Source organism: Choloepus didactylus, chromosome 6 (genome assembly GCF_015220235.1).
Source record: "Choloepus didactylus isolate mChoDid1 chromosome 6, mChoDid1.pri, whole genome shotgun sequence".
NCBI lineage: Eukaryota > Metazoa > Chordata > Mammalia > Pilosa > Megalonychidae > Choloepus > Choloepus didactylus.
In genome coordinates this window covers 20,860,561-20,879,025 of record NC_051312.1, presented here as the reverse complement: position 1 = coordinate 20,879,025, position 18,465 = coordinate 20,860,561, and the positions used below count along the sequence as shown (strand labels likewise).

Sequence of the window (18,465 nt, the reverse complement as noted above, 5' to 3'; positions counted from 1 at the left end):
CTGAAATGTTGCTATATTATGTAACTTTCTTGGGGTAAAGTAGGAACATGTTGGAAGTTAAGCAGTTATCTTAGGTTAGTTGTCTTTTTCTTACTCCCTTGTTATGGTCTCTTTGAAATGTTCTTTTATTGTATGTTTGTTTTCTTTTTAACTTTTTTTTTCATACAGTTGATTTAAAAAAGAAGGGAAAGTTAAAAAAAAAAAAAAAGAAGAAAGACAAACAAGGAAAAAAAAAAAAAAGATGTAGTGCCCCCTTGAGGAGCCTGTGGAGAATGCAGGGGTATTCGCCTACCCCACCTCCATGGTTGCTAACATGACCACAGACATAGGGGACAGGTGGTTTGATGGGTAGAGCCCTCTACCATAAGTTTTACCCTTGGGAAGACGGTTGCTGCAAAGGAGAGGCTAGGCCTCCCTGTATTTGTGCCTAAGAGTCTCCTCCTGAATGCTTCTTTGTTGCTCAGATGTGGCCCTCTCTCTCTGGCTAAGCCAACTTGAAAGGTGAAATCACTGCCCTCCCCCCTACGTGGGATCAGACACCCAGGGAAGTGAATCTCCCTGGCAACGTGGAATATGACTCCCGGGGAGGAATGTAGACCCGGCATCGTGGGATGGAGAACATCTTCTTGACCGAAAGGGGGATGTGAAAGGAAATGAAATAAGCTTCAGTGGCAGAGAGATTCCAAAACGAGCCGAGAGATCACTCTGGTGGGCACTCTTACGCACACTTTAGACAACCTTTTTTAGGTTCTAAAGAATTGGGGTAGCTGGTGGTGGATACCTGAAACTATTAAACTACAACCCAGAACCCATGAAACTCGAAGACAGTTGTATAAAAATGTAGCTTATGAGGGGTGACAGTGGGATTGGGAATGCCATAAGGACCAAACTCCACTTTGTCTAGTTTATGGATGGATGTGTAGAAAAGTAGGGGAAGGAAACAAACAGACAAAGGTACCCAGTGTTCTTTTTTACTTCAATTGCTCTTTTTCACTCTAATTCTTATTATTACTCTTGTTATTTTTGTGTGTGTGCTAATGAAGGTGTCAGGGATTGATTTAGGTGATGAATGTACAACTATGTAATGGTACTGTAAACAATCGAGAGTACAATTTGTTTTGTATGACTGCGTGGTATGTGAATATATCTCAATAAAATGATGATTAAAAAAAATTTAATATCTTAAATCTATAACAATCTTGTTTTCTTTGATAACAACTTAACTTCAATAGGACACGTAAACTATGTTCCTATACTCTGCCATTCCCCCACCTTTATGTAGTTCTTATCAAAAATTACATATTTTACATTGAGTCCCAAGCCACTGATTTATCATTACACTTTATATATTTTAGATCCTGGAGGAAGTAAATAGTGGAGTTACAAATAAAAAATACAGTGGTATTGTTATTCATATTTACCATGTGATCTTTACTTAAAATCCTTATGTCTTCATGTGGTTTCAGTTAATTGTTTAGTGACCCTTCCTTCCAGGCTGCACAATTCCCTTTAACTTTGCTTATAGGACTGATCTACTGGTGAGGAAGTCCCTCAGCTTTTGATTATCTGGGAATGTTTTCATCTCCCCCTCATTTTTAACCTCCAGGTGTTTGTGAATTTTCTGTCTCTGGTGGTTATTGACTTATATTTGTATTCCATTGTGGTCAGAGAATGTGCTTTGAGTAAATTCAATTTTTTTTTTAATTTATTGAGGTTTGTTTTATGTCTCAGCCTATGGTCTATTCTGGAGAAAGATCCATGATCACTAGAGAAGAATGTGTGTCCTGGTGATTTGTGATGTAATATTCTATATATGTCTGTTACATTTCTCTATATCTCTCTCTTCTTTCTTTGTTTCTCTGTCAATAGGGCTCCCTTTAGTATCTGAAGTAGGGCAGGTCTTTTATTAGCAAAATCTCTCATTTTGCTAATAAATAGCATTTGTTATCTGTGAAATAATAAATAAATAAATATAATAAATAAATAATTTATAATAAATAAATAAATAAATAAAAATTTGTTATCTGTGAAATAATAAATAAAATAATAAATAAATAGGATTTGTTTATCTGTGAAAAATTTAAGGTCTCCCTCAAATTTGAAGGAGAGTTTCGCTGGATAAAGTATTCTTGGTTGGAAATTTTTCTCTCTCAGAATTTTAAATATGTCATGCCACTGCCTTCTTGCCTCCATGGTGGCTGCTAAGTAGTCACTACTTAGTCTTATATTGCTTCCTTTGTATGTGGTAAATTGCTTTTCTCTTGCTGCTTTCAGAACTTACTCCTTCTCTTCAATATTTGACAGTCTGACCAGAATATGTCTTGAAGTTGGTTTATTTGGATATATTCTATTTGGGGTTTGCTGGGCATTTACGCTTTGTGTATTTACATTGTGTAGAAGGTTTGGGAAATTTTCCCCAACAATTTCCTTGAATAGTCTTTCTAGACCTTTACCGTTTTCTTCCCCTTCTGGGACACCAATAAGTCTTAAATTTGGATGTTTTATTTTATCTATCATATCCCTGAGATCCATTTTGATTTTTTCAATTTTTTCCCCATTCTTTCTTTTCTTTCATTTTCCATTCTAGAGTCCTTGTGGGCTCTGAGCTGTTCAGCTTCCTGTAGTCTTGTACTATGAGTATCGAGCATCTTTTTAATGTAGTCAACAGTTTCTTTTATTTCCATAAGATCATCTTTTTTTAATTTACTCTTGCAATTTCTTCTTTATGCTCTTCTAGGGTCTTCTTTATGTCCTTGATATCCTGTGCCATGCTCTCATTCTTTGTCTTTAGTTCTTTGATTAATTGGTCCAAGTACTGTGTCTCTTCTGACCTTTTGATTTGGTGTTTGGGTTTGCATTCTCCATGTCATCTGGTTTTATCATGTTTTAAAATTTTCTGTTGCTTTTGGCCTCTTGGTATTTGCTTCACTTGATAGGGTTCTTTCAGGATATGAAATAACACCAATCTCCAATTTGTCGTATCTACAGGTTGGTGGTGTACAGTTTCTCTAACTAACCAGCAGGTGGCATCCACGAGTCACCTATTCCCCTCCAGTCAGTTCTCCCCAACTTTGTCTTTGTGGTGTGTGGGTGTCTGATTCTTGTGGGGTTCAGTTGGTGCACTAAGTTTGGCTGTGTTGTTGGTGCTGTCTGCCCTGAATTTGGGGTGTGTGTCTGAGTGGTTAGGGAGGCAGGGCAGCTTTAATAATCAAACCTCCCAGGTTTTCCCAGAGATTAAAGGCTATTGCAAGAGTCTAAACCTTCATTTCAGTCTTGCCACAGATTGTCTCTGCCATTGACCCACAAGACCTTGGTATTGGTGTAGGATCCCTGGAATTTCTGAGTGGGTCCCCCTTCTCAGTCATGCTCTTCCAGGTCCTCTGCTGAGGGAAGGCTGTGCTATGTCACAAGTGCATGCTAGCTCTCCAGGGAAGCCCTGGGCCACCAGACCATGCAGGGGTATTCCTAGAATGCTGTAAAGATGGCTGAATGTGGTGTGTTAATTTCCCCCTTTTTGCACAGCTCCACATTCCCAGCTCCAGGGCAATTAGCTGTGGGTGCAAGAAAGGCCACTGTCCATGACCGATATTGTGGTGTGTGCACAGTGCTGCTGCAGGAAACACTTCCCATCACACTGGGACCCTTGGCACAGCTCTAGGCTGTTACTCTGGCCCCAGGCAGGAGCATCCTCAGCCCACTGGGAAGACGACTACAAGTGGCGGTTTCTTTCTCCTTTTGGCTCCCCTCTGCCCTCCTGACTCCAAGATATTTATCAGTGGGTATGAGAAGGGCTATCTTCCATGCCAGATATTGAGGTGTTGGCACAGCCCTTTTGTGCCACACTTCACTGCGCAGTTCTTGTCGCTGAATCTGCCACTGCTCCCGGGCTTTTTTTTTTTTTTTTAAAGAAGTAGTCTGTCTCCAAATGCCAACCCACAGTTTTTCCACACTGCAGCACAGCCACCAGACTTTCAGCTGTCTCACTCACTCATTTCAGAACACAGACTCCTGTTTTCACCAAATGCACTGTCCCTGTGGATTTAGCAGACTTTGGCTGGCTGGTGCATCACTGGAACTGGTGCTCTGGGTCACTTTCTGGCTTTTATGTAATATTTTTCATGAAGGTTTTTTTTTTTTTTTTGCCCTGTCTCACCTAGCCACCATCTGAGGTTCTCCCTCCATCATTTCTGAAGGACCGTTTTGCCAGATATAGAATTCCTGGTTGGCAGTTCTTCTCTTTCAGTATCTTCAATATATCATACCACTGTCTTCTCACCTCCACGGTTTCTGTGAAGGAATCTTTACATGGTCGTATCCAGATTCCCTTGTCTGTGATGGATTGCTTTTCTCTTGCTGCTTTCAGAATTCCCTGTCTTTGACATTGGATAATCTGATAAACAAGTGTCTTGGAGTAGTTCTATTGGGGTCAATCTGTAATTTTCTCTTTCAAAAGAGTTGGGAAATTTTTGGTGATTATTTCTTCTGTTATTCTTTCTGCCCCTTTTCCCTTCTCTTCTCCCTCTGGGACATCCATAACATGGATATTTGTGTACTTCATGTTGTCACTCATCTCAAGACTCTGCTCATATTTTTCCATTTTGTCACCATCTGTTCTTTGTATGTATGAATTCAAATATCTTCCAATTCACTGATCCCTTCTTCTGCCTATTTAAATCTACTATTGTATACCTCCATTCTCTTTTTTATCTCCTCCATTTTGCCTTTCAATCCCATAAGTTCTGCCATTTGTTTTTTCATGTTTATGTCTTTTACTTTATAGTCATCCAGTGTCTTCCTTTTCATCCTTCATCTCTTTTGCTACAACTTGATTTTTGAATTGATTTAGGAGATTTGTTTGAGCATCTTTAATTAGTTTTTCCATCAGTTCATTGAATTTATTTAATGAACAATTCAGTTGCCACAACTCCTGGATCTTGGTTGAACTATTAGTTTGCCTTTGGCTGGTCCATATTTTCATGTTTCCTAGTATGTCTCATTATCTTGAGCTGTCTAGACATCTGAATTTCCTGAGTAGTTTATTCTAGAGCTCATTTTCACTCTTTTACCAAGGGTTTTCTTGTTGGTTGGCTTTGTTCTCTAACTTTTGGTGTTTAGTTCAGCTTATTTTAGGCCTCTAACTTAGGTTCCATATAGTTGATTAGAGTTTTTCACCTCTTGTCTTTCTGTTTCTTGCCCTGCCTCTATGTAGCCTTTTTGTATGAGTGTCTCTTCAGATATGTTTAACCCTTATCAAGTTTTCCCAGTCCAGAGATGCCCAGGTCTCAGGAGGAAGGTATAGAGTTTCTCTGAGAATGAGGCCCTCCTGTGAGGCCTTTAGACTCTGTGCATTTCCTATGATGTCCAGCAGGTAGCACTTGCCAACACATGGCTCCCCCACCAGTGTGATGAGGTAGGGGGCCTTTAGTTCTCCCAGTGACTCTGACCCTGCCAGGAGCATGGCTGACTGAAGCTGGTGTCTGAATTCCAGCCCCTGGTTTCTGAATTCCCCAAAGGAGGGCTGCCACTGGAGCTAGCCTAAAAACCCCTTTTCTTGGAAAATTATGGTCTTTAGTGAAATTTCTCCACCACTAGACTTATTGCTTTTCTCTCAGAGCTCTCTTAGCTCTGGCCTTGCCTGGGCCCAAACTGCAAGTTTTTCAGGCTTCTGTGATGGGTTTCTTAGAATAGTTATTAAAAAAAATATAGAGAGAGACAGAGAGAGAGAGAGAGAGAGAGGAAAAGAAAAAAATGAAAAAAGGAAAAGAAGGGCCCAGTATAGACTATTTTCAAAAAGCCCTTTTAATGCAGTTCTTGCAGTTCTGATGGGCTACTGAAATGCATAAAGCCATGGAGTTCAAGGTGATTAAAAAACAATCAAGAACCCTGAAAACCCAGCTTTTCAGAGAAAGGCCCTGGCCCCCTGGGTTTACATATGTACCTGATTCTGTTTGAGTCTGGCCCTTCTCAATATTATGTTCACCCCACAACTCCAAAAGTCTCTGTTTTTATTTTTGTTTTTATTTTTTGCCATTTTGGCTAGCTGTGTCTCCTCTCCACTGGGCTGTCTGTTCCCAGGTTCTCTGGTGTTGGTCACAGTTTACCTGTGGTTGGAGTTTTTGTTCAGCAGTTTGAGTTTGTTAATAAGTGCTGCAACTGCAGTTCCATCACTGACAACCCCTCCTTACTCAGAATTGTGCCTGGCAGGGAGGGACATGGGCCCCCTGGTCATGAGAACTTACAGGTTTCACTGATCTCAGCTGCTCCATGCCTTCGTGAGTGTTGCATGAAGTATGTTCAAACTGAAATTCTTCTGTGGTGTCTGGTCCATGCAGTTCCTGGCTATTTACCAACTGCTCCAGAGGAGTAACTAAAACCCACACCTCACCACTCCATCATCCTGCCCAGCCTCTAGGAATGTATGTTAGAGGAATAATTGGAGAACTGTCCAAAGAGTATGAGTCATTCAAAACAATATGATATATTGATATGATGAAATGATGGTTTAAAAATCAACCAATCTGAATGAAATACATGAAAGTGCTTAGAGTACCAATACATAAGTAAGTGCATATAAGTAAATTTTGTTTTTATTCCTTATATCTTTCAATGTTTTTCAATTTATTTTCTTACAATCAATATAGGAATAGTTTAATTCTGAAATATCATGCCACTTTAAAAATTTGTTCACCAAAAATATTTACTGCATATGAAAATACAAATACCACACTATCAGGTGAAAACAAATGTTCAAATTGTTTATGGCATTTGATTTCAATTTTGTTGTATTAATTATAATAATATATGTAGGCATATAAACTTATTGAGAGGAAATGTGACAAAATGCAAACATATGTAGTCCATTGGATTTAGATAAGAAAATTTACTTCTCCATTTCTGCCTGTATCTTCTAGTTATTTATAAAATATATGCATTTATACTTTTGAATATATGTTAATAAAATGCAGTATGACTAGAACTACCATATATCAAAATTATGTACTTTTGCATCGAACAGTAAGATAAGTGTACTTATAATGCACACAATTATGATGTTAACCTGAAATACTGGAGAAGATACTTATCAATTATTGTTAGAATAAATATCACTATCATCATCATCAACCACCTAATCACCGTAATTTCATCTCCTGCAATAATTGTACCATTTCATCATGAAACACATGCCATCTGGCCTTTGCAGTGTTCTGAGGAGTTTTGTTGCCACTTCAGTGTGTATTGTAAAGAGAAGAGAATTTAAAACCAAAGGACTTACCTATATCCTCCCTAGTAGCTGAGTGACTTTGAGAAAGTCATTCAATCTCTTTGCACCTAAGATTCCAAATGTTGCAAAAAATATTAACTCTTTTACAAGTTCATTTCAGAGGATTAAAGTAAGCAGTGATTTAAAAGTGAGAGATAACTGTAATTAAGCATAATCTACAGCAATATTAATTTATTTATGTTGGTATATGTTGTACACTACCTATACAAATTTTCTGAAGTGTTTTTCAACAAAGATTTTAAAATGGAAAAATGACTCATAAGTACAAGCATATAAATAGAATAAAAAATAAAGAGAGACTGTATATATACCAACCATGTGGGTTAAGAGATTAGTAAGATTGAATTTAAATTCAGTTCTAAAAGCCAAAATGGTTTTCAGGATTATAAAATAATTGAAAACATACAGATATTAAGACAGAACAGAGATTGTTTTTCACACAAATTGTAAAATGCATTTTATACAATTATAAATTTGAGTGTTGGACCACCCTGGTTGCTAGGAATGGAAACACAACTCTTTGCTTACAAAAAAGGGAAGATGGTTAGAAGATAGGGAATGTTCCAAAGCCTAAGAGAAGTGGACACTATGACAGTAAGGACCCTTGGTTGGTTACTCATTTATAGGTTTCTCTGCTTCATTGTCTCTCTGAAGATCAGATTCTCCTGTTGTCCTACCATCACATCCAAAAACTAAACAAATAGACCAAAATCAAACAGTCCTATGATTTAAATATTATACTGTAGACACTGAGAAATCATCCCTTCTCTAATTTACTATTTCTGGAATAGGATTTTGATAAGCACAGCCCTGTTCAATCAGTTGAGATTTAAGAATGGGGCTCGATTTTCTGTACACTCATAGTTATTTAGAGGATTCTGGAAAATAATTTGAATACCTTACAGTAAATTCTGTAGTTGATTTCACAGAGACATTTCTTACAGGATTGCGAAAAATCAGAGTGCACAGTACTAAAATGCAAAACATTTAAAGCAACTTAAAAATGGATAAATTATGATTCAATATGCAGCCATGTGGTTGACTAATAATACATGGATTAATGTGGATCATTACTCATTTCTTATATTGCTTTCTTGCTCATGCTTTTGTCAGTAGAAGTTTTGAGAACTACTGGACCAGTTTTATCTAAAAAATAATGAATCACAGACTGCTTTATGAACCAGGTTAAACATCATGTCTTCTCATCCAAAAAGATATACACACATCTAATCATATGCATACAGTTTCAGAGCATTTCTGTGTCAAAATTGATAGACCCAATTGACTCTTAGTAAATTATTATAGCATCAAAACCACTACATTGAAAATACCTGGATGCCATTATAGTATATTGCAGACTGAATTATGCTTGGCAACTCATAAGCAGGTATGGACAGTTAATTTTAAATATTGAGGACAATAATCAGTAAAATCACATGGACAAAATGTTTATCAAAATACACATGATGGTGGTTTAAGGAAAAATGAGAGAAAGTTTACACCTATTGAATACCCATATATTTAAAAATTTCCTAAAGGTGATTCTAGTGATTAGTGAGGCTTCAGAGTCACTGTTCTATATAACACATTGGAGTAGAGATACTTTCATCATTTAAAGAAAGGGTAAAACAAGTCTGCTTACCTTGGGTCTCACTATGGGTTTGTAGATCATATAATTCAGTATAGACAGATGTACAGCATTCCAATTAGAGTAAACTTGTTATAAAATTTAATCCCAAGTAGTAAAGATATTATCATTAACATGCAGAAGTATTGAATAAAAACAATTCATTTTCTAGGATTACTGCTGAAGAAAATATTTTATGTTTGAATACTAAAGTGTTTTATCAACCCAGTATCTCTTGAAGGTATTAATTTTGAGAAGCAATTATCAAAAGAAAGCATTCCGAGATCATGACAATAAACAAATGATGTCAGAGTAATGGGTTTGTCCTTCAAAGAGTCTAATTATGTTACCACAGCATTTACTGATTACAAATGAGCAGACACCTAAACTGCAATTTAATTAAATAAATTTCCCTTGATCATTTGTTGCATAGCATGGATCACATCCTTGTTCCTTAGACTGTAGATAAATGGGTTCAGCATTGGGCTCAAAAAAGCATAAAAGACTGCAATTATTTTGGACTCCTCTATGGACTTATCAGTTGGGGGCCTTAAGTACATGCAGAAGAGAGTTTCATAAAATATGGTAACTGTAGTCAAATGGGAACCACAAGTAGAGAAGGCTTTGCACTTGCCTTCAGCAGAATGCATCTTCAAGATGGTTGCAAAAATGAAAAAGTAGGACAGAAGCATGATAAATAGAGAACTTGAGAGTGTAAAGCTGGCAACTACAAACATTGCCAACTTTTTGACAGAGGTGTCAGAGCAGGCCAACATTAGAAGAGGGGGATCAGCGCAATAGAAATGATTGATTTCAAGGGAACCACAGAAGGATAAGTGAAAACTCAACAGTGTCTGAGAGAGGCCATTAAGGAAGCCATAAGTATAAAGGACTGTGACTAAAGACCTGCAAATGTTCTTGGACATTCTGATACTGTAATGAAGAGGGCTACAAATGGCCACATAGCAATCTAGTGCCATTGAAGCCAGGATATAAAACTCAGTGATCACCAGGGCAATGAAAAGAAGACACTGTGTGAAGCACCCAGCATAGGAGACAGTCTTTTGGTTTGAGAAGAAATTGTACAGCATATTTGGAGTAATGTTGGAAGAATAGCAAATGTCTACAAAGGAGAGGTGTCCCAGGAAGAAATACATGGGAGTGTGAAGGTGTGAACTTTTCCTGATCAGCACAATCATGCACAGATTCCCTGCCAGTGTGATTAGGTAGATCACCAGAAACACCCCAAACAGGATCTTCTCCAGCACCGCATCATCGGTGATCCCCAGCAGAATGAATTCAGTCACTGTGGTATGATTTGGAGAGGACATTTTCTTATCCTATGAAAACTGAAAATGGCAGGGACTGCGAGATTTTCATCTGATCCTTATTCTTTGTTTATCCCACCCATTTTATCACTGTCTCATAGATCTCAGCCATGGATAATCACTGTTCACTTTTCAACAAATACATTATTGTATCTACATATACTTCCTACCACAACACTGTTACTCTATATTCCTCTTTCTTTCCCTCTCTCAAACTCAGTTTCTTACATACATACTCTTATATAATCACACATGTATATATGCACACATACACACACATATACATACTTGCACACATATGCATACTCAGACATTTATACACACCTGCTTGGGAAACTGCACATTTGGAACTTTTAAAAAATATTATGAGGAAAATATGTCAAAAGGGAAAGAAAATCAGGTATGAAAATCATGTCCTTTGCATCATTTAAATGGGCAACTGAAGAGTTGAATCTCTCAGGATTCTCCAGTTCTGTTTTCTTGTTTTTCAGATACAAATTGTGAGAGGAGTGTTCAGCATGTCATTTCCACTTGAAAGCCAGTGTTCTATGGCCTAATTTCATTAAAAAAAAAAAAAAAAATTGCATGAGCTAAATTTATCTCTTAATATGTGACTATATTGTCCTCTCTTATTTGTAAATTGAGTCACTCATTTATTTATTTATATTGTAAGGTTTGATTTCTTCTGTTCTAGCTTCTGGGGTTATAGCACTGAACAAATTCCCCACCCTTGTGGAGCATCTGCTATATTACAGGAATCAGATAGTAAACATGAAAAAATATATATATAATGTCAAGTAGAAGCAAGCAAAGCACTGTGAAGAAAAATGCAGGTAAGAGTGCAATGAGGGCATCTTGAAGCCATTCAGACAGATGGTATTTCAACAGTAAATAAAGCAAGCAAGTATTTGGGAAGAGTGTGGCATTTTTTATACTAAATTCTTGTGTCAGTAACCCACTTATTGAATTATTTAGGAAATGCGGTCGCAGCTAGGGGCGGGCAGCCACGGAACCCTCTGCGCTCAGCGTTGCTTGAGGGGTACCGGCGGCAGCTCTTCCCGGAGGCGAAGGTGAGGCGGGGGACTTGGCTGAGTCCCCGACGGAGGCGTGCAAGGTGTGGAGGGCGGCGAGAGAGGGACGCGAGACACTCTCCTTTCGAGGTAGTAGAACAAAAAGCCTTTATTCAGGGGTGAGCACAAGTTATGTAGGGTGGCATAGAGGGCGGGGTCGGTGTTAGGGGTGTGGGGTCCTTACATAGCAATGCTGAGGGGATAAAGGCTAGGATTGGTTCTGAGAGGGCGCAGAGGTCGTTTGAAAAGGGCGGGAGTTGCTCTGGCAACGGTGTATGCGCACTGGTGGTGGCGGGAGTTGCTCTGGCAACGGGGAGTGTGCGGGCAAGATAAAGGGGGCGGTTTTCTCTGGCAAGCTTCCTCTAACGGTTGTATTTTGGGTGAGGGAGATGGGGCCTGTAGCCGGCTCCACTTTCTCAGGCCAGGGGGGCTGTGGAGGGTATTACTGCCCATGCCCACTACCCTCTCCAGGGGCTGGCCAGGTTCCCTGGGGGGGGGGCTGTGGAGGGCGCTACTGCCCATGTCCATCGCCTCCCCCAGGGGCTGACCAGGTTCCCTGGCCCCGGCCCGCCAAGTTGGAACTCAGCACCAGCAACCCGCAGGAAAGAACTGATAATGTTACAATATGGACTTAGCTTATAGCTCTAGGCACTCTTTTTTCATTCATTCATTGTGAAATAAGATTTAGCTGCAAATACTCTTTAAGAATTCCCCTTAGGTCATTGCTTATTTTATTGACTGATAGATAGTATAAAAACTTGCATACAATAATTGATTTTTTAGAGATGGAATGCACTCCCATTAATACATGTGAACAGGAAAGCAAGCCCAATTGATGAAAATATTCTTTTTTGTTTCCCACATTGCATTGGTAGGATACTAATCACCACACAATAGAACAAGAAGAATTTTTAGTATACAAATGGAGAAAATGACCTACCTATAAAAGTTGGCTTACCATATTTTGCCAGTTGAAATTGGGAAGATTTATAGGGTATTCCTTAAGTATATTCCCTAAAGTATTTTATGAATAATTGTATAGAAGCATTTAAAATCTTCTTTGTTCCTTAAGGGCATAACTGTAATTTGATGTTTTGGGGGGCTAGATTCTCCTTTGAGGCTGAAATCCCTATCCAATATTTGTGTATCCTGCTTGGTACATGAGTGCATGGGACCTTATATATTTAAAGAAATTAGGCACCACTTTCAATAGGATGGAAGGAAGAAAATATATGTAGATAATTTTTCTATATTTATTCTATTAAAGATGAGAGAGTCCCCATCAGAATAATTGAATGATATCTGGCCTTGCATTTGTTAGAGAATAAAGCAATCAAGAGACACTTTTATTTGTCCTTGTGTTCTAGTGCCCTGAAAATCCTAAGACAAAACTAGGTCAATAAAATTAATAAATCTAGGTAATGTCTGACCAAGACAGGAGAGGCATCTCTCATTTTGGCAGACCTCCAAATGAGGTATTAAGTTATGAGAAATCAGTGATAAAGCTGTATATCATTACTAAAATGTACATTGTTACCAGCCCATGAAATTTGAGAAGATTTTCATATAAGATAAGTTTACCCAAAAATGAATGAGCAACAATCATTGGGTTAGTAATAAAGGAGGGCAGGAAAATTATATGATATGCAATGTCTAACAAGCAAAATAGAGGAGGATAAATCTATAAATTTGTGCTCTATTTCTCATTAAACCCACACACACACACACTGTAACCAATAGTAAGATTATACCTTACATACTTGAAGGAGTTACTATCTATTTGGACAATATATTTTTTTCTATGACAAAAGGATATGCTAGTATCATGACTAGTATATTTTATCCCCTGCCAATACATTGAATTTATGTACACATGTCAGTGGTTGTTCTCTGAAAAAATTAGTCTGCACTTTGGGATGATGGCCCAGCCATGAAAAATTTAGACATATCCCATTCAAATTGTAGCTAGCAGTAAAATAAATATGTGTAATCATTTACTAAGGATTTAGGAAAATTATATTCATCATGCCCTGGCTTTTCAAGCCTATATGTTTAACAAGCAAAGATCAGACAATGAGGCACTTTTATATTGAAAAATTATTAAGAATACTTCTTTTGTAATCCCCCAAAACTTCCATTCCATGACCTTTGATGATCTTCCTCTGTGATTCCTTTAACTTGACCTGACAGTTGGTTCCCATTATTCCCTGGGCAGTCCAGATTTCTTGTCTAGGTCAGAAGCACATGGCATGAGGACTCCCAAAGAATTTAATTCTGATATTTGCCTCTGACTCACTAGGGGCAAGAGGCAATCTCTAAGCTCTGTCTCAGTCTCCTGGGAATACTCTAGCTCAACATATTCTTCATCAACTCCTCTCTGTTCACCACCACCCAATCAAGGAGCTATCAGACTGGGAGATTGGAGCTAGTGCTCTTGCTTCTCTGTCTTTCTCTCTCCCAGCTAATTTAATACTGGGCTTCATATCTTTCAACAAGATGTTGAAATGAATATTTGCTTATTTTATGGCATTTAGGGCTGTGGAATAAGGATATTTCTGCAAAACAAGCCCATTCCTCATTATGCTTAGGGCATTTGGTCTACATCTACTACCAGAAAAAAGCCTTGTGGTAGAAGGTCGGCTGGAGCCAGGGTGAATAGAAGTGGGTTTGGTCATGTTTAACTCCCGACAGAAATGAAGAGGTTTTTTAAAATTTTTACCTATGGAAGTTTGACCTCCGTGTTTCTTGGGCTATAGGTTAGGGGATTTAACATGTGGATTACCACTGGATAAAACACAGATATCACTTTTTCTTGGTATATTGATGAGCTGGACCTGGGTTGCTGATGCATGAATAGGATTGTTCCAAAGAAAATGGTGACCAGTGTAACGTGGGAAGCGCAGTTGGAGAGAGCTTCGTGACTTCTCTCAGGGGAAGGGCTTCTCAAGATGGAAGTAAAAATGTTGAGGTAAGAGATAAGAATAGTCAGAAGGCAGGTGAGTTCATTAATACTAGCAAAAATTAAAATGACAAGTCAATGGCATGTGTATCAGAATTGATATACATTGAAGAATTATGAAGAATACCTCTTTTCTAATCCCCAAAAACTTCCATTCCATGGGGTTCAGGAGGGGTGAAGTTTCACAGAAAAAAGTGGTTGATGACAGTAGAGCAGCAGAAAGACAACTGGCAGGTAAAGCCAGTGTGAATGGAAGCCTTCATAAAGCCTGCAATTTATGTAAACAACACAAGGAGGACATTAAGATGGTGAGACAGCATGACTGTGTAATCAACAGGCTTGTCTACAGCCTTGAAAGGATCATAGGCCATCATAGTCAACAGAAAGCCCTCAATGGCAGCAAAGAAAAAAAAGAAGAAAAATTGAATGGTCCTTTCAAATTAAATGAATTGACTGGGTTCTCTACCCAGAAATTCACCAGCATATTAGGGGCATTGATAGAAGAGTAACAGAAGTCAACAAGGGCCAAGTTATCAAGAAAAAGTACATGGAGATTTGAAGATGTATATCAAATTTGATTAATGATTTTAGGCTGAGATTTCCAAGTATAGTAATCATATAGATAACTAGGAACACCACAAAAAGAAGACACTGTAGCTCTGGATGATCCATGAATCTCCAGAGAATAAACTCAGTCATTGTTGCATGATTACTCAGATGTTTGTCTCAAAATGGAGGATTCATTTGCTGGGATAGCAAAGAAACCAAGGAAAAAATTGTACCAAAAAACAGCAGGAATATCAAATAGTTCATTCCATGCTTTAAATAAGATTAGTTCTAAAGTGTCCTGAGGGCATGCCTATTAAACCTCTTTATTATGATATTGAAGTAAGAAGAAAAGATTCCTTAAGTAAACTCAGTAACCTATTGTATTTAAAAATATGCACATTTTTGCATGTGTGTCTGTGTTTGTTTTCATACATCTGGGGTCATACTGCCTTTCCCTCCTCATCCAAGCCTGAATAATATAATTTGCTTTATAAATTGAAACTCTGATCCTTTCATCCTACTGATTAAAATTCTCCATTACCAATAAAATCAAAGTCAATCCCCTCAGAAAGGCCTTTGATAATCTGACTCGTATATGCCTATACATTACCCTACCTCCCAACTTTTCTTTCATCCCTCCCCACCCCATCCCTCCTCTTCTCTTTTCTCTTCTCTTCTCTTCTCTTCTCTTCTCTTCTCTTCTCTTCTCTTCTCCTCTCCTCTCCTCTCCTCTTTTCTCTCCTCTCCTCTTCTCTTCTCTTCCTTCTGTCTTTCCCTTCCCTTTCCCTTTCCTTTCCATCCTTTTCCTCACTTTCTTCTCCTCCCATCCTTCTCTCTTCACCCACCCCAATACCTCCACCTCTCACTTCCCCAACTATTCTGACCTACATTATATTACTGTGACTGAATCATTCCCACTGACATACAAACAGGCTGCTATTTTTTCCATTTTAGAAAACAAATCTCAATCCTATTGCCCTTGCCACCTACCATCACATTCCTTTGTCTTCCCCTTGGCAGTAAAAGGAATTGAAACAGTTGAATATACTTTCTGTAACCAATTCTGCTTTTCCTGTTTTCTCTTTCCCACTCCAATCAGGCTTCTCACCTCAGCACTCTATTGAAGCTGCACTTGCGAAATTACCTGTGGTCTTTATGTTGTTAAATCCAGTAGTGAATTCTCAGTCCTTATCTTTACCTATCAGTGGCATTTGACAGGCTGATTGCTTATTTCTCCTTAAAAGGCTTTATTCTTTTAACTCTCAGGACATTGCACTTTCTGAGTTTTTCTCCTACCATTCTCCTTTGCCTATTCCTTCTTTTCTCCCTCACTTTTCATGTTGCAGTAGCTCAGAACTCATTCCTTTATCCTCTTCTCCTCTCCATTTACTTTCTTGGTGACCTTACTAGTCTCCTGGCTTTAAATACCGTCTATTTTCTTAGAACTCCTAAATTTATATCTCTAGCCATGACTGCTTTCCCAAACTCTAGACTCCACATGGATATCAAATAGAAATTCAGGATGACCCAAACTGACCTCCTAATGACCCTGAGCATTTACTATACCAATAGCATTCCAATCTCAAGTCAATGACAACTTTACAGCTCCATTTACACAGACGATAACAAACAAAGAGGTATTGGAGAACATTTTGTTGCTTCTCTGTCACACACTCCATATTCAGCCCATCAGTTACTTCTGTTGGCTATATTTTTAAATTACCTGTATCCATAAGCCAACCACTTCCTATATCCCCCTCTCCTCCCACTGAGGCACAAGCCAATACCATTTTTCACTTAGATTAATGCAATAGACTTTTAGCTGCTCTTTCTATTTTGAAAATCAGCTAAAATCATACTCTATGAAATAATCACATTTAAGAATTTGGTACCCACTCTTTACATGCTGCACTTTATGCATATATAATATATACACTTAAATATATTAGTATTATATATGCATATAAACATCAGTTTTGCCTAAATGGAATGATATTCTATGTGATATATATGATCCTCAATGCAATATATGTGTTTGTGTTTGTCTGTTTGTGTTTTAAAGAGGGAGGCACTATTTTGTTTTTTTTAACTCTGGTTTCCCACCAAATGTCCATTATTAGAGACAAATCTAGTGAAATGTTTAGAGTATCCTTACATACCTGGAAGAGTAAGAGGATATTTTATACATCATACTTTGTGGATTATTCCCAACAAACCAGAATGGAGGTAGAATTCCCCTTGTATAATTGAAAACTTGTCCTCAGAAATAATTAAATAGCTATTCCAAAGTCATAAAACTACCACAACTGAACCACAAGGTAAAGACTGACAATTGGATGTTTGTCAATTTATGCATGTATTGCCATATAATTAGCTTATTTAATAACTTTCAATGGTCCTTAAATTTTCCCAGGTGTTTTGACACAATACCTAAAGTTAATTAAATGTACTTGCTTTCCACACACATATATGTATATATTCATATACTATATGCTAATATGCATTTATGCAAATATTTGTGTTAAATATTCTATAAAATCATTTTTTCTGTTTATGGTATTTCTAAATCCCTTCCTTCTCAAAACATCTGTGGTCACAATTTACTCAGTAACATTTAAAGCAGTGATTCAGACATACTCAGTTTAAGATGTGTAGTAACAATTGCTGAAATATTTTTTGAGTCCTCTCAGAAACTTTATACTTCTGAATGCCTGAAGATCAATCAAAACATATTCTTTGCAAATAGGGATATTTCTTTAATAATTTAGTTGTGTTTTATTTATTAGTTTCTAGAGAAATATAAGTTTTCTGGTTTTCAGCAATGAGATTTACAGCCTTTTTGATCATGGGAGTAGCATCAGGAACTGAGCAAAATTAATTTAACAGAGTAGAAAGTGCCGTTTCTGAATCCAAGGCACAGGATCAGTGTTATTAGGCTGCAATCATTACCTTGAGATTTAGTGTCTGCAAAACACTAAAAAGTCTAAAGCCTGAAATATGCTAACAATTCACAATTAAAACGTACCTTTGATTTTCCTTGCAGTAAATGAACTAAATTTTCCACAGTGAGACATTTATACTCTGCAGAGAAGTACAAAAAAGTATTTCATTGAAACTACTGAGCACAGAATTAAACTACAAAGCTCAGAACTAACTAGTGTCTACCTCTAAACTTCATGGTCACTTAAAAGATGGTCCCTGATGTTTCAACTAGAAGACATTTCTAACTTCATTCATTCATTCATTCAACCAATATTTAGTGATTAATAAAAATTTCTGGGCAGACCTTTCCTAGGTACTAGGTAGAGTAATCAGCAAAATCAGTCTTGTCCATTCCTTCAAGAAGCTTACAGTCTGGAGTAGTGGGGAAACAGCTATTATATGGTGATATGAAAGTGTACAATCAAATGCCACTTCTTCTCAAACACCTTCCTGATCACAGCTCTTAACCTCCTCCCATTTGATCACTCCTGTATCCATATGTTTTTCTCCTTGTTTCTCTAACAAGTTAAGGAGACCTTACCATGGGACCTTTGTATTTATTGTGACTATGCCTGGATTGCTCTCTTACAGATATTCATACAGAATTACCCCTCTATTCAGGCCTTGCTCAAATGTTATTTCCATGGAGAGCTCTTCTGTGACACCAC

The 18,465-nt window shown here is 37.8% G+C and overlaps 1 protein-coding gene and 1 pseudogene across 1 annotated transcript; both read right to left on the bottom strand.

The window, feature by feature from the left end:
• The window catches only part of LOC119537863, a 117,580-nt pseudogene that overhangs the window by 38,328 nt on the left and 60,787 nt on the right, over nucleotides 1-18,465 (bottom strand).
• On the bottom strand, nucleotides 8,758-10,549 carry LOC119537865 (olfactory receptor 5M10-like). The gene has a single exon (XM_037840458.1). The coding sequence runs from the start codon at nucleotides 10,238-10,240 to the stop codon at nucleotides 9,305-9,307; it is 936 nt and encodes a 311-aa protein (XP_037696386.1). The 5' UTR covers nucleotides 10,241-10,549; the 3' UTR covers nucleotides 8,758-9,304.

Excerpts from the sequence above, each read along its gene's own strand:
- LOC119537865 (XM_037840458.1), bottom strand. The coding sequence starts at position 10,240 with ATGTCCTCTCCAAATCATACCACAGTGACTGAATTCATTCTGCTGGGG.